General features: G+C 43.1%; 2 protein-coding genes across 4 annotated transcripts in view; one reads left to right on the top strand and one right to left on the bottom strand.

The window, feature by feature from the left end:
• Ccdc85 (coiled-coil domain-containing protein 85) overlaps positions 1-10,993 on the top strand; it is a 25,836-nt gene extending 14,843 nt beyond the window's left edge. For all 3 annotated transcript variants that reach the window (XM_050180435.3, XM_055071876.2, XM_055071875.2), the window contains one exon: positions 3,666-10,993. In XM_050180435.3, the coding sequence (XP_050036392.1) occupies positions 3,666-3,701 (36 nt within the window). In that variant the 3' untranslated portion in view covers positions 3,702-10,993. The remainder of the gene's footprint in view (positions 1-3,665) is intronic.
• Positions 10,153-14,148, bottom strand: LOC126533175 (uncharacterized). The gene is made up of 3 exons (XM_050180441.3): positions 13,831-14,148; positions 13,042-13,170; positions 10,153-11,215 (listed from the first exon to the last, which is right to left on the bottom strand). The coding sequence occupies exons 1-3, from the start codon at positions 13,906-13,908 to the stop codon at positions 11,099-11,101; spliced, it is 324 nt and encodes a 107-aa protein (XP_050036398.1). The 5' UTR covers positions 13,909-14,148; the 3' UTR covers positions 10,153-11,098.
• Between the last annotated feature and the right edge of the window lie 42 nt (positions 14,149-14,190).

Below are 14,190 nucleotides of genomic sequence, written 5' to 3'. Positions count from 1 at the left end.
TCGCCAGAATAGCACCAGTGCGTACTTGACTCCTTGTTAGAGGTCACTTCATCCCAAGTTTAACTGATAGTGCTTCTACGTGATGATCAAAAACAACAGATGTATTCGTATCCTTTGTTGAGTCAAAATCAGTGTAAGAAAAGAAGAAAGCACTTCATTTGCATAATTTCAGCCGATGAAAGAGAAAGCCAGAGTTCACAACACCTTAGCAGCGTATCTGTCGCGGTTAACCACTGCATCCCCTTGGCCCCCTTGCCACCGAGGCACTTAGGCTGCCGCATCCTCTGATCGGTCTCTGTCGGTCACGCAGCTTCAGATGTGTGCCAGCGTGAGCACTCACATCTGAATAGTGCAGATGGCCATGCCTGCACGCACCGTCAGGCATACGTTTAGCCCGGGCTTTAGCCTTCATGAGTCACTGAGCTATGTACTGCAAGGAAAACAGTAGTAGTGCCAATGTGAAGATAACAAAGCTTTATTTGTGCTCAACTTTCGGCGACGAGCCGACACTGTACTGGTCCCAGCCGGGTAGGCCGGGAAGTAAAGGTCTCCTGCGCGAAGGACGAGTACACAGAATGAGCTCCCATGGCTGTGCTGCATAGTTTTATGGTGGCTTAAGAACCAGTTCAAGAGAGCGTAGGGCAACACCCCTTGGCACTAGCTTCCCGCAAGTGCGGCTGAGTGTAGTGGGACAGTGCTTGAGCACTAGACCCTGCCCTTCAGCTTAACATTTTGAAAGGAACGACAAAGTGTGTACATGTTTGCTGTGGGTGACACATCATATACAAGAGATCAAGCCCCAGTGATTCCGAAAGGGACCACCATCGGACAAGTGTAAACCATGTGTGCATCCTGCACTACCCAGTATATACTAGACAGTTTACAGAAGTCTGCACGTCGGCTTTCCCTCAAAGCTCAATTCTAGCATAAAGAAAAGCGTGTGGCAGTTCAGCGGGAAAGTTTTGAGTGTCACTGGTAAAGGTTGCATAGCCTCCTTCTGTCCACTCTTGCCCATCTCAAATACAAAGCAGCGCCACAATTTTTCATTCTTTTGTTGCATGTATTCTGCTGAAGCAACCTTCAATGTCAACCAGAATCCACTAAATACTTTCGTCAATCTGATGAAAATCGGCTATTAAAATGTTAACTTGAAATTTGCAAACAGAAATGTTGCTATTTAGTGGACACTAAAGGCAAATACGAAGTCAACGTGGACTGTTTATATACCATTCCAGAAACCTCGCAACGCTTGTTTCGTGCCAAGAAAAGACTTCATTTATGAGAAAATTGCATCTGAAGGGTCCTAAAACCTTTATCACATTTTAAATCTACCGCCACCGAACCGGGGAGTGGTGACATTGCATACGCCATTTCCACCTGCTATCAGTGAGTAAAACCGCACGCAACAGACGGCGGTACCGAGCCAAGACAGAGCGGTAGATTCACCACTGCAGCTGCTTTTTGGTAAAGTGGCATAGACCGTTCGGGCATCATTGCATCATCACATGGAAGTTGAATTCTTTGCTACTAGCAGTTCTTGCGAGTTTCGCAAGCCAGCAAAACCAGCGCAGCACTACGCGATAGCTACTGAAACACGAAAGTGTGGGCGGCGCAGAGTCGAGCAAAAGTGAAACCCTTCGACCGTCCGCATCGTTGTCAGGGTTATTTCAATGAGTACTTTTTTGTGAAAGTGGAATAGAAGTGGACAAGTAACATTTTATTTCATCTTATAGTACAATACAAGGATGTTTTGTGCAATGATTGGTTGAGTACTAGTGACAGAATTCAACTGAAGAGCGCTTTCTTCATCGGGCAAGTACTTGCATGTCCCGGAAGAGCCTCTAATCACGTCCTGCAGTTACCTCAGCTTCTCGATTATTAGGGATCTGTTTGCAATAATATTGATACCTTAGAGATTCTCAAGCAGTAATCTATCACTTTAGCTTGACTTAATATTTGCCCTTTAGGGTCCCTTTAAAACTACATTTTAACCGTAAAATAAGTCTTCAATTGTCATCTGGAGTGTGCTTTCTCTAGCCTTCTCCTCCAAAACAGGCCCAGTCACTGGAAGGTTGGAGCTTCGGGCATGCTTGAATCGCAGTAAAAGTGCCTTCTTGAGGTCCACATTGGTTGGCTACATGCATCCTTTTCCTATCGGGGGCGAATGTGCCGCTGTTGTATGCCTTCTCAATCTTGTCACGATCCTTCAGAGTGCTCAAGAGAGTGCACTTTGGGATGCCATGCCTTTTCGCAATAACCGTCTTTGACTCTTGGGCATGCTTTACATCTTCCAAGAACTTCATCTTGGCATTTAAAGGAAACGCATTATGGGGCTGCTTTTTAGCAATTCCTTTCATAAAATGGTGCCCACACAAATGGTGTAGCATAAAATGGTGTCCACACAAGAAAGTGCTTTATCTCTCATGCTCACTCCCATGCACCGATTTCGGAAAAACCCGAGCCAAAGGTGAAGGTTTGATCCATTGCTGAAAAGATGCGGCCCGCCGGAAGCCAAGACCCAACCGTGTCCTTCATTTCTACCTAAAAGGAGCAGGAAGGAGCCCCCAGCACGCACTTAATCACATTGCCGCGCTCATCTACGTACCACCAGCCCCGCCTCATCTTTCTAGGGCACGCTTGATCACATCAGCGTGTTCACCTACCGTTTTTTGGTGAACAAGTCTTCAGCCACCCACACCTGTCATAGAAGCACTAGTCCTAACAACCAAGGCAATGTTGCTGTGACAGAAGTTCAGTGCTTGCCTGCGTGGTGCCAAGCGGAAACTGCTGCAAGAAGTTTGCTGCTCGTGGAGTGGCTCATCAATGACCACACCAGAGATTGTACCACTCACAGGATAGACAGAGGACCATATAATTGGCTTGCAGGTCCACAGGCTACCAGCCGTAAACTACAGCAAATGTGCCTTTAAGTTTGTCTGTGCACTTTATGGAAGGAGTGGGTCAAGCTCGCGTGTGGGTAGAAAATACCGAGCTGAATTAGCACAACACCACCTTAACTACCGGTGTAGTGCAGTTGGCGCAATCAAAGTTACATGTGACATCTGCACTCCATGGAATCTTCACGGTGCGCGACACTCGTTGAGCTTTGCGATGAGCCAACAGAAAATGCCCCGTAGCCTCAACAATCATGCTATTGAAGTACACTTAGCTACAACAATAAATTTACTTTCGTAATGGCCATAGTGCTGGCATTGCAAAAAAAACAGGTTGAAATTGCATTTTTGCATAAATGTATGTGAATAACAACACTCAGAAGTCAACTGTTTCCTGCAGATAAAGCTGCTTGCATCTTTCCAAGTAAATGCACCCCCACCCACGCTCATTTTTTTACGAGTTAACTTCTGGCTCTTAGGTCAAGGTTTTATGCAACATTACAACTATTCACTTCGTACCAATAAATTTATAATTGCATCAGCCTTGTAGAAAGTGCTGTGGCAGTCTCTTTTCACCGATATATGTGGTGTACAACAGTTGTACTATTTAAAATATTCTATTAGAAATTAGTATTCGACTCATATCATTATATGCCTAAACTCAATTTTAAGCCTCAAGTTCTGTTCCCCCATACCTAGAAAAATGTGATTCACCAGATACCCAGGCTGAATACTAATCTGCAACATTCAACCTTTCTCGTTTTTACATAGGTTGTCTGGCGGAAACTTGAAGATGGGCCAGTATGATGCAACTGCGAGAGTGTCGTCAAGGCATGCTGAACTTCTTGCCATGCATCCGATTTCGGCGAGTTTTGGTTGCTGTGGTTTGGGCTGGGATGTCGGGCCAGTGCCATGTGTGGCCGTGCTGGTTCCTGTCACTGCAATGTGCTACAGTGTCCGTATTGTTGAGCATCCATGAACTTCCATTGTGAAAGTTTTTGTTTGAAAACTTAGCAGGTTTGTCATAAGAGCGTTTGTTCTTTGATGGGAACGCGCATGTCCAATTGCCGATATCATGTGGCTTCTATGCACATTTAGAAGAACTTTTTGCTGAGCGATTTGGTGCTTGGCTCTGTTTTAGGAAGAGTTGCACCTAAGAACGAACGAACACAGGAAAAAGACGAGGTAGATATGCGTGTGATGACTGCATGTGCATTATGTTTTAATTATGGCAATTGACAGTCTTCTACAAAACTGCCACCAGGAGCATTCTTCCAATTTGCTGGACTGCCACCTCTATCGTCCTCTATGCCACCTCTATCCGTTCGATGACGTGCCATCTACAACTGTTAGCACAGTGCAAATATTTGGAGCTTTGAAATCGGTTTTGCTGCAAGAAGACACTACAATGGTCTGACACACAAAGTGGTCGCACACCTTCTTTGTGTTTGGGAACTCACATTTTATGAGTTCCTAAAATGCGTTAAACATATTAGGCCGTAATGTATTTTGGAAACACATTTCCAGAGTTTCCAAAACATACATGGCATGCTTTTCGGAAACACCTTGAACATAGTTTCAATTACACTTTCTGCATTGTCTCCCCAATGCCTTTTCTACGTGTTTCCAAAACATGCAATGAAATGCTTCCAAAACTTGTTCTAAACACAGTGAACCTGTGTTTCTGAACACATCTTCCTCTAGGTCAGTATAGTGGAAAACGCATTTCCTCTGCGGAATTCAAGAGTTGGTTCTGCACGTTTCACCACCCTAACACAGAGCACATGAAACCTCCCTAATTAACGTGTTCCTCATCCTTGTTCAAGTTCTTCAGTTCAGGAACTTCTTCATCATCATTGCGACTCTCCCCTTCTGGCCACCAACTTCGGTCTTTCCGTCTTGCCATTGTACATTCAGCTTCATGCATAGCAGGCAAATTTATGAAGTCTAGAAAGAGTTCTGTCACCGCATGCATTCGTGACCTAAACTAGTATGTCTCACATGAATCAATGCCTGAATTATATGAATGAACGGTATATGTACACGCGATGTGAGTCTGTGTACATTGTCTCATACACTTGGGCTGCAATTCTAATGTAAGCTGAGGTTTTTTTTTTCCCAGAGTCGCTAGCCTCCAAGTCCACCCCCCGCCTTATATGCAAGGCTGATAGATTCAGTTACATCCAACTTTTAGATGGCAATGCAAATCGTATCAATAAACCTTGGCAAGTGAGACAGTACCATATTATTGTGCACTTAACCTGCACCGGTTATTGTAATTACTCGGTATTTCAAGCAATTCCCGCCGAGTCTAAATAATGTGCAGGCTACTCTATGTCACCTTATTATGTTAGTGTACATACTGATGTTTTTTCTCAGCTGCACCTTTGCCTTATAATCTTGATTGCCTTATAAATCAAATCAATACAATATGTAGCGATTATTACGTGGTAGGAATTCCCAATTTAAAAGTGTATTTGCCAACAGCCGAGAGAAGCGGCACGTTTCTATGACCATAGACCATGGCGCACCACTTGTGCCCAGAAGGTAGTTCTGGAAGCACAGTGGCACACAAATAATTTGCGATCTGACATGATCTTATGTGCACTAATTGCAGTTGTAACGTATGAAGCGGTTATTCTGAAGAAAGCACCGCAGATCGAAAATAAGTTTACTGCGGAATGCACGGAGTCAGATGTCTGTGACCGCACTATTTGCAGAATTATCGCGGCTTGCCTGCTAAGTAGGAAAGGAGTACTACGGTACTCTCATTCATTCTGCGCTCTTAGTTTCAATCGTGCATTCCCCCTCGGCCACTATTTTCATGATAACGTTGGCCATCCTTCCGTCCTTCTCATCACAAATGCTCGCAATTAACATAATTCTGCACAAGCAAAACCACAACAGTCATGACCATCAAAAATGACGCTGGCGAGCATTCATAGAGATATCCTTTGTTGAACTTATTCATTATCTATTGTGCCGTCTTTCCTTTTGCTCTTTGTTACGTTTACCTAAGATATTGATTCTTGTGAGCTCAGGGGCAACTGATCCTCTTATCGGCATACAAGTACTGTGTTCTTTTACGTCATGCTCTCTTTTTAAAAGAGTGCCGCTTGAAGCAGTAGCTGGAAGAATCAAAACACAAGCAATCTCTGCATATATTTTTCTCCTATTTACACCTGTGCACTTTGTTATTCTTCACCGCATCTTCTCGCGTTTTGAAAACATGTTATGAAAAGCGTTAGCCACTACGTCGGGATGCTTTCTGACAAGGACTGAAGTGCATTTCGTTCTACTCGTATGATAGCGCAGTAGCGTTTCAGCTTTTGCTTGAAGTTCTTTAGGATTGTTTTCGAGATCTGTAGACAGCGTCATCACATCGCTTTTAATAGTATTATATTTTTGAATGCTATTTCTGTTTATGATTTATCTTTTGTATGGAAACAGTTGTAGAAAACTATCAGTCTATTTCAATAAGGTGAAACCCAGTTACAATGAACTCGAACACAGTGAGGCGTGTCATACGTTGAACTACCTGAATATTCTTAGATGTTAAGTACCAAATTCATTGCTTATATTCAAACTGTGTGTTGTACGTGTCAACCTCTTTTGATGACTCACTGTTAGGAAAGCTCTTGCTTGCCTACTGTTGATATTGTAGTAGTGGTTGTATATTGAGCATGGTCTTCACCAACGATACATAAAGTGGGGGAACACTGCGAAGACACCCATGTGCTTGGATTTATGTGCACATTAAGAAACCTCAAGTAGCCAGAAATAACCTGTAGCCCTCCAATTGCTATTTTTACAATAGTACAGTTACTTTCACATGTAGCCCAATTCTCCTTCCAAATTTATTTCACGCATCCATGATGTGCGATAACTTTGCAGACTGGTGAGCTGTTGTCACTGCAGGCTAAAGAATGGCTACCGGCATCTTAAATTAGTTTGTGAAATTTCAATTTTATTCAGTCATAGAGCCTATGTGCGAAAGCATTGTTCCCCCTCATGATCCTTACGTAAAGCTGTTCCTCTGAATTGTATTCATGCATGGTGCATCTTATTCCTGCATTTAAGGGGGGGGCCTAGTTTCTCATTTTTAATTTTTCCATTTAATTTCATTCCATTTTCAATTCCATTCCATGTAATTTTTCTGTCAGATTTGTTTTATTAATGTTTATAATGAATTTATGATCAGTGATCAAGAATGTAATCTCGGTGATCGTATTTTTGATCGTGAATCTAATCAGTGATCGTGTTTGTTTGTTTTCAGAATATGTTTAAGACACTGGACAAATTGAACAAATTTTTATATATGATCACTTCTTCGTTGTCCGGGGGTTTGGCCATATTCTTTATGAAACATACCAATCAAATTTTATAGATGACTGGCATAAAAATGCAACAACACTGACCCAAATCACGTAGGCCTATTCATGGAAATTTGAAGCTGTAGCATCATTCCATGTGAAAAGTATTATACACAACATTTCTGGGCACATCAAATTTCTATGAATCACATTTTTTTTATGTAAGTGGGTTTGGCTTCGTTACCTATGATGTGTACAAAAGTAATCTTTTTTATGAGTGTAAATGGCATGAAAATGCAATAACATTTGCCCAAAGCATGTAAGCACATCGCTAGAAAGTTAAACTGCATAGCAGCATCTGATTGTAAAAGTATTATACAGAATGAACTTTTCCCTTTTATGTTTGTGTTATCACCTGTAAGAAAGAAAGATCTCTCGTGATTTGATGTGATGAACTCATTATATTTTGCTATCAAACCTGACCAGACGCACCATCGCTGACCAAAGTTTGAGTGTGGCGATGTTATGTTTTTTTGTGCATTGTTTTTTATTATTCCTCTGAGACAGCCACAAAGGTTCTAGGGATTTTATTGCCCACTTTTTTTTGTCAGTTGCCGAAAAGTGCCTTGCCTTTCCGGGCGTTTTGTGCCCAACTTGAATCCTGTGTAAATATATAGGTTGTGAACTCTTCTGTAGGCAAATGTTTGGAAGGTAGCGGAAAGAAAACAACCAGGGTATTTGTAGTTGTTCTTTCAAGGAGGTGTGTTGTCTCGTAGCGGCGACTGATCGTGTTTGTTTGTTTTTTAACCAGAAGAGGGCGTTGAGATGCTCGCGAGTGCCATTAGAAGAAAGACAAAGCCTGCACGATTCTCAGCTGGAAATGCATCGTCTCGGCCCTGTGTTGTCAAGCACAGTCTCTTTTTCGAGCCGACGCCGAATGCATTCCTTCTTGTAGCAACAAGAGAAAGTGACCTAGACATCTTTTTTTACACATTGCAGCAGTTGATGGGTGTTTTGTTAGACACATCTGCACACGCGAATGTGCTGATGAAGCTGATGAAAGGATAATTTGGTACTAGGCGAGGGGTAGGCAACAGCTTCTCTCTAAGAAGAGTATACTGTTCTTCATTGAGAACCAGGGAAGCGCGACATTGAGGCCTCTTGGTGTCGATGAACTCGCAATAAGAAGATGAGTGAGTGTATGTCTTTACAGTTGTCTAAATGCTCTGTGTAGACAACTATGGAGTTGACGGCTGTTGGAGATTGTGACAAATTCGGTGAACTACTGTTCATCGACTACAAAGTGTGCATTGTCGGCTTACTGGTAAGTGCCGACCTGCAACTTAAAGCTGCAGAGATCAGGGTAAAACAATGTTTATTGGTTTTCTGTCAAAGCTTAAAGAACAAATGGTTAGGGGCAGTGGTTTAGGCTGGCATATGTAATACTGGTGTCACACATACACTTCCGATCACAATCAGGGCTCACCCGGATCGCATTTTTTTATCATTGCTACACTGTCCGACGATCCAGATTAAATTGATATCATCTTCTGATCGTCGGCGACTCGCAGAACTGCATAATGCCTTGGCTAAAAATTTAGATTTGCAAAGTATGGTTAAACTTGGGTAATATTTGAATTTTACAGCTTACTATTGCTGATAACAATGTTTTTAAATGTTTTTTTTATTGGGCTGCCTTCACTTGACCTTGGCGTTTTTAGAATACTGTGCTAGAGGGTGCAGACATCAGCCTACAATCATGATCGTCCAGATCCCGCAGGATCGCAATTGCAAATGACAGTGTAGCAACACGATCCAGATCCAGCTCATTCCGGATGGGCCCCAATCGCAATAAGTGTACATGTGACACCAGCATAATACAAGAGGCAACAAAGGATTGGGGGTAGGCTTCTGCTCAAGCCCGTCATCTGCTGCACTGTTTGCGTATGTACGGTCCAAGAGAACTAAAATGTTGCCGTTTCTTTTTAAGTTCTGTGGAGTTTAGTAGTAGACTGAAGGGATTCTGGAGGGCCTTTCTTAGCATTGTGACCATAAGTGCTGTCTGATACCATTTGAAGTGGCCTCAAACCATTCAGATAACTGGCGAATACTGCAATTTCTGGACAAATGTCTCATTTCCCTTCATGGCACACAATTTCAAGAACACAACAGTGCTTACGAGTGCTAAGAACATGTTTGTACTGCGGTATCACCGAGAATTGTAAAAAAGTAGTATTGGTAACAGCGGCGTTATGGCAACAAACTCCACTGTGCGGTATTTTGCACTGAAGTTTGGTACCAGCTTATTACAGTGCCCAGAGCGGCGATAGTCTAAGACAGAAGTCGAGTGTCTGTATATTGTAGTAGGCTTTGCAGGAGGAAAGATTTCTGGCAACGAACCCTTTTGAAAACTGTTAAGTTGGCTTTCTAGCAAAGCTGCAGTAATCACTAGATAGGTTTTAAGTATAAAGTTGTATCAGTGTGTACGCAAAGTGACCTCGAGAGCATCCTCAAAGGAACGATGACACCTCGCACTTCGCCATCACATTAAAGAGGGAACAGAAACAAGAATTAAGTCAATTGAGTTAGGTTAATCTATAACTCTAAATTAAGAAATGATTGCCCGAAAGAAAATTCACCACTGCATTAGAGACGAACACTTTTGTAAACTAGACGACACAGACGCAAGAGGTAGGATTGGTCCCACTACTTTGGAAATACAGAGCCAGCTTTTGCCGACACAAATAATTCTGTCAATAATTTATCAGTGCCAGGAGGGTTTGTGTAACCTTAAAAATTAAAACTTAACATTTTTCAAAGCGGTTCGTTACCACCAGGATGGCATGCTGTTGAACTGCTGAGAAAAAAAAACAAAAAAAGCTTCATTCTGTGGTGTATTCGATGTTGACAACCAGTGGAGTGACTGATAATGTATGCACAATGTATTCTTCTTTGCTGAAATTTTATTACTGAACAGAATTGTCTCCAGAACATGTACATACACATGCGAGCAAGTAGTATTCCTATATATTTCTCTTTTCATATACATATACATACAACAAACAATCACACATGTGCCACATATAAAGAGCCCTTTTGTGCCTTACAACAGATGAGCGTGTATTTTTGTTGCGTGTTACAGTAGTGCCACAGAGTTTAAAAGGTTGTTCCTGTGTTTTTTTTTTTCAATCATTTCGAGATAGATAATATACTTAAGAACGGCATCACGAAGACAGCATGTACAAACAGTTGTATACGTAACAAGGACAGTGCCTCATACGGTAAGCTGCAGATTAAATTTTTTTTTTCCCCAGAAAGCTATTCGAAATGCACAACCTGTGCTATTTGCAAAATTTCAAATTTTTCTTGCAAGAGAATTATCATCCAGGAGACAGCCACTGATGATAGCGATCAGAACTGCAACAAGGCGATCAGCACAGCAATGGCCAATGATATAAAACAAAAAAAGTTTTGTCAAATTTGCTTTGAGCCTCTGTGCTTCAACGACAAATTACAGCCTTGCAGTATATATATATTTTTTTTGGTAGCTTCCCTTTTCTTTCTTGTCTGAATGTCATGGAAGAACAGCTTAGCGAAGTATTTTTTTTCTTTTACGATTAATGACTAGTAAAGTGCAATGGCAAGAAACTGTCCTCCACTTGACAAATCTGCAGCTAACCTTTGAAAAAAGTTCGGGATCTTACGCTGAATCAAATCACGTATGCAAAGGTCTGTGTGTCGTGATGGTTTTGGAACACGGAGAATAAAAGCTATGCAATCATTGCACTTCCTGCATTTGTTTTGTTTGTGCCCAAGTTGACTGCACGACATGCTGCAGCGAAGAAGCAGGCAGTATGGGAATCACAGTGGAAACGCAGCGCTTCAGGTGGGTCACTGGATCTTCTGAACAAATGCATCTATCTGGGTCTGTACCTCTTTGAGGATTTGTTCTTCTGTGGCCCTCGGGTTTTTCTTGACGTATTCTGCTATGGCAAGCAGGGCTTCATTCTGCGTAAAAGGACAAAACGTTTTTTTTTTTTTTTTTCAGTCTTTCAAACCGACACTTTTTTCGCCTTAACCCCCTTCGGGTGTGACGGCATTCAGTACACAAGTTGCACTTCTTGCTGAATAGACAGCTTATATAGCATTAGCAACCACAATACGTGAGTGGCTATAGCATTGTGCTGCTAAGCTCAAGGTCTCTAGTGCTATTCCCGACGTGGCGGCCACAAGCTATGAAAGGCAGAATGCGAACATGTACGCCGGCCATGCATTGTGCTGTGTATCATAATCATGCAACGATTTTGGCTACTAAAACCCCAGAATTTAACTAGTTATATAGCCCCGAATTGTAACCAACAAAGTGGCGCCAGTGAGCACACACATGGTGTATGTAATCGATTACATAAAATTTGCATAGGTAGCGTCTGCTCATGGGGATCTCTAGAGCACACAGAACTCTTAATGGAATGCGAACCCTATGATCGTAAATGGTTTCATTGCTCTTCTTGTATTTGGTCTACCTGCCTTTATGTGCCTATTTTTGATCAATCCTTCAGAATGGTCTTGTGTCACTGTGACAAAGAGGTATACAAGCCTTAAATGTCTTTATATGTGTTGTACTGGCCTGTGCAGTGTGTGTGCACCTCATAAACATTCTTTCCTCGACAAGTACCGTACAAAACCTTTGTCCTCTGAACAGTGTGCGCCGACCGCCACGGGCAATAAGGCCACACGTGAATCACCAGCTGTTGCTTCGACATCACTGCATCAGACAAGCTTTGAATCATTTAGATTCTAACACCGCATTGAATCTGCATGCTTTTCTTACTGAAGGGTCATGAGGCAGTAGCCGTATACAAGAGAATCAGCTTGGTACGATCTCTTGCATTTGTGGCCCTACAAAAGCCAAGATACTTTGGATAGCTGGCATCCAATTCCTAAAAATAAAATTAAATGCTGGAGTTTCACATGTGAGAAACATGATCTCATTGTGAGGCATACCGCAGTGGCAGACTACAGACTAAACCATCACCTGGGTGACCACCTTGCTTTGCTGCATCCAAGTGTGTAGCCCCGATTGCAGTGCTTCAAAAATAAAATAGTACTCTATACAGGGTTGGCACCAATTCTAAAACCACAATTTTGTTATTTCAGAAGTTCTAACTATCAATGCTTATGGAAACTGTCGGCCTTCTACCAACGAAAGGCATCTCGTTTTTTGAGCACCAACGCTTTGAGAGATTTAGCACTTCCAAACGAACAGCATGTCGTTTAGGTGTTGGATGCAACGAAATTTTGTGTCCGCTTAGACGATTCGCTACTTTAATTTTGCGAATTGGTACGTACAACCACAATCAAATTTCTTGAATGCCACTCGCTCCCTTCTGCAGCCTGTGCACATAAGCCAACCACAATTGAGGAACTCGATTCCGGTCGGGTTAAGTCACAATTGAAAGTGCACCGTGTGGCACCTGTATATAATATGCTGGCTGATTTATCAATCGACACTGCCATCAATTCTAAATGACAGGCTAGGTGGGGCCAGCCGCCGCCCGTACAAAGGGTGTAGCCGCCATCCATCCATCCATCCACACCCATTTCACGTCTGGCAATGAGCTGCCAGACACTCGCTGTGGCAAGGTGCAATTGCTCAAACTGGCAGTCTGACTGCGGTATTACCGTCACCAGCACGAAAGCCATGAACAGTGGGCAAATTTGTCCACGGTCAGTATGATCCGCGCAGGGAGAATTGTGCGCGGAGAATTCTTTGATGTGTCAAGCCTTTGCACTCGGCCCACATCAGTGCATTCTGCACACACCAGTTGCATTACCCTGTGTGCTTCAATCTCGTCTTCTCTGCTGAGCTTCTTCCAGAGGTGTTGCAGGAGCCTCGCACCAACTACCGTTTTGTAGAACTTGTCCGCGTTTTCAACTTTTTCCAGGGACAAAAACAAGCCAATCTGAAGAGAAAGTAGTAACACGATAAAAGTGAGCTTTGAAGTAATGTACGGGCGCCCGTAAGCTTCAGCCAGAAAAAAACAAATACACAAAAAGCTTCCTACGTAGCAGACGTAAAATCACACTGAACATCGCACTACAGGCATACTACCCGAACAGTAGCACCGGACATTCTCTACAAGAGCATGCAGAGATGCAGTACGGTCGTCTACACGTCTAGAGCGCCGAAGCAGCGCGTTGCAATGCAAATAGACCAAGTATGCGTTACCTGCCGGTTTCAGACAAGATGCTTGTGAACAGCGGAAGCTACGAGGTCAGGTAGACCGCACGTTAATAAGTTCAGGTACCTTGGACATCCGAGACTATGGCTAACAGCGCTCGAGCGTTCTAGACATAAGTGTAGACATCTGTACATATACCTTGCCGTGACGTCGACTGGAGCGTGCTTCGGCTACGTCTAGACGGAATGGCGACAAAAAAAATAATAGCGCTAATGAACGAAAATCACAGGACACAATACGAAAACGAAGAAAAGGACATCAATGCAACCGGAGCAGCAGTGCCGTAACAACAATCTCTGGTGCCGGTGGACTCCCATGCAATGCTCCGTTGCTGGGATGCTCAAGCAGGCTGAGAGGGAAAAAATGTACTCGCTGTCTGACCTGTTCTAGCAACTCAAGATTGTCAGCGCTTACTTGCTGAAGCAAATCGCCACCGTCTCTTAGTAACGGCGAACCCATAACGTAGGGGTAGCTACGCTCGTCCTGAGCAAAAGATGCGACGTCGACTGCGTTGCGAAGAGATGTTTGACGTTTGACGTGGTTTGACCAGTTTGACTCGGTAATGTGGGTTAAACTGAGTTAAACATTCTAGCGCGCAGACAACGCTGACCAGAAACAACGCCCGCCCTTTGCGACAGCTTCCACAGACAGCTCAGAGTGCTCACAGAACAGTTTCAGAATCAGAACGCTTAGGCTGCGGAGGCTGCGGCACCTGGCGGCACGATGCAAGGCAAGTGCAAG

Source organism: Dermacentor andersoni, chromosome 7, assembly GCF_023375885.2.
Source record: "Dermacentor andersoni chromosome 7, qqDerAnde1_hic_scaffold, whole genome shotgun sequence".
NCBI classification, from domain to species: Eukaryota; Metazoa; Arthropoda; class Arachnida; order Ixodida; family Ixodidae; genus Dermacentor; species Dermacentor andersoni.
This window is presented reverse-complemented; position numbering and strand designations above follow the sequence as displayed.

Excerpts from the sequence above, each read along its gene's own strand:
- LOC126533175 (XM_050180441.3), bottom strand. The coding sequence starts at position 13,908 with ATGGGTTCGCCGTTACTAAGAGACGGTGGCGATTTGCTTCAGCAAGTA. Across the intron at positions 13,171-13,830 it reads ATCTTGAGTTGCTAGAACAG|ATTGGCTTGTTTTTGTCCCT; the intron begins GTCAGACAGCGA and ends CTTTCTCTTCAG. Across the intron at positions 11,216-13,041 it reads ACGAGATTGAAGCACACAGG|AATGAAGCCCTGCTTGCCAT; the intron begins GTAATGCAACTG and ends CCTTTTACGCAG.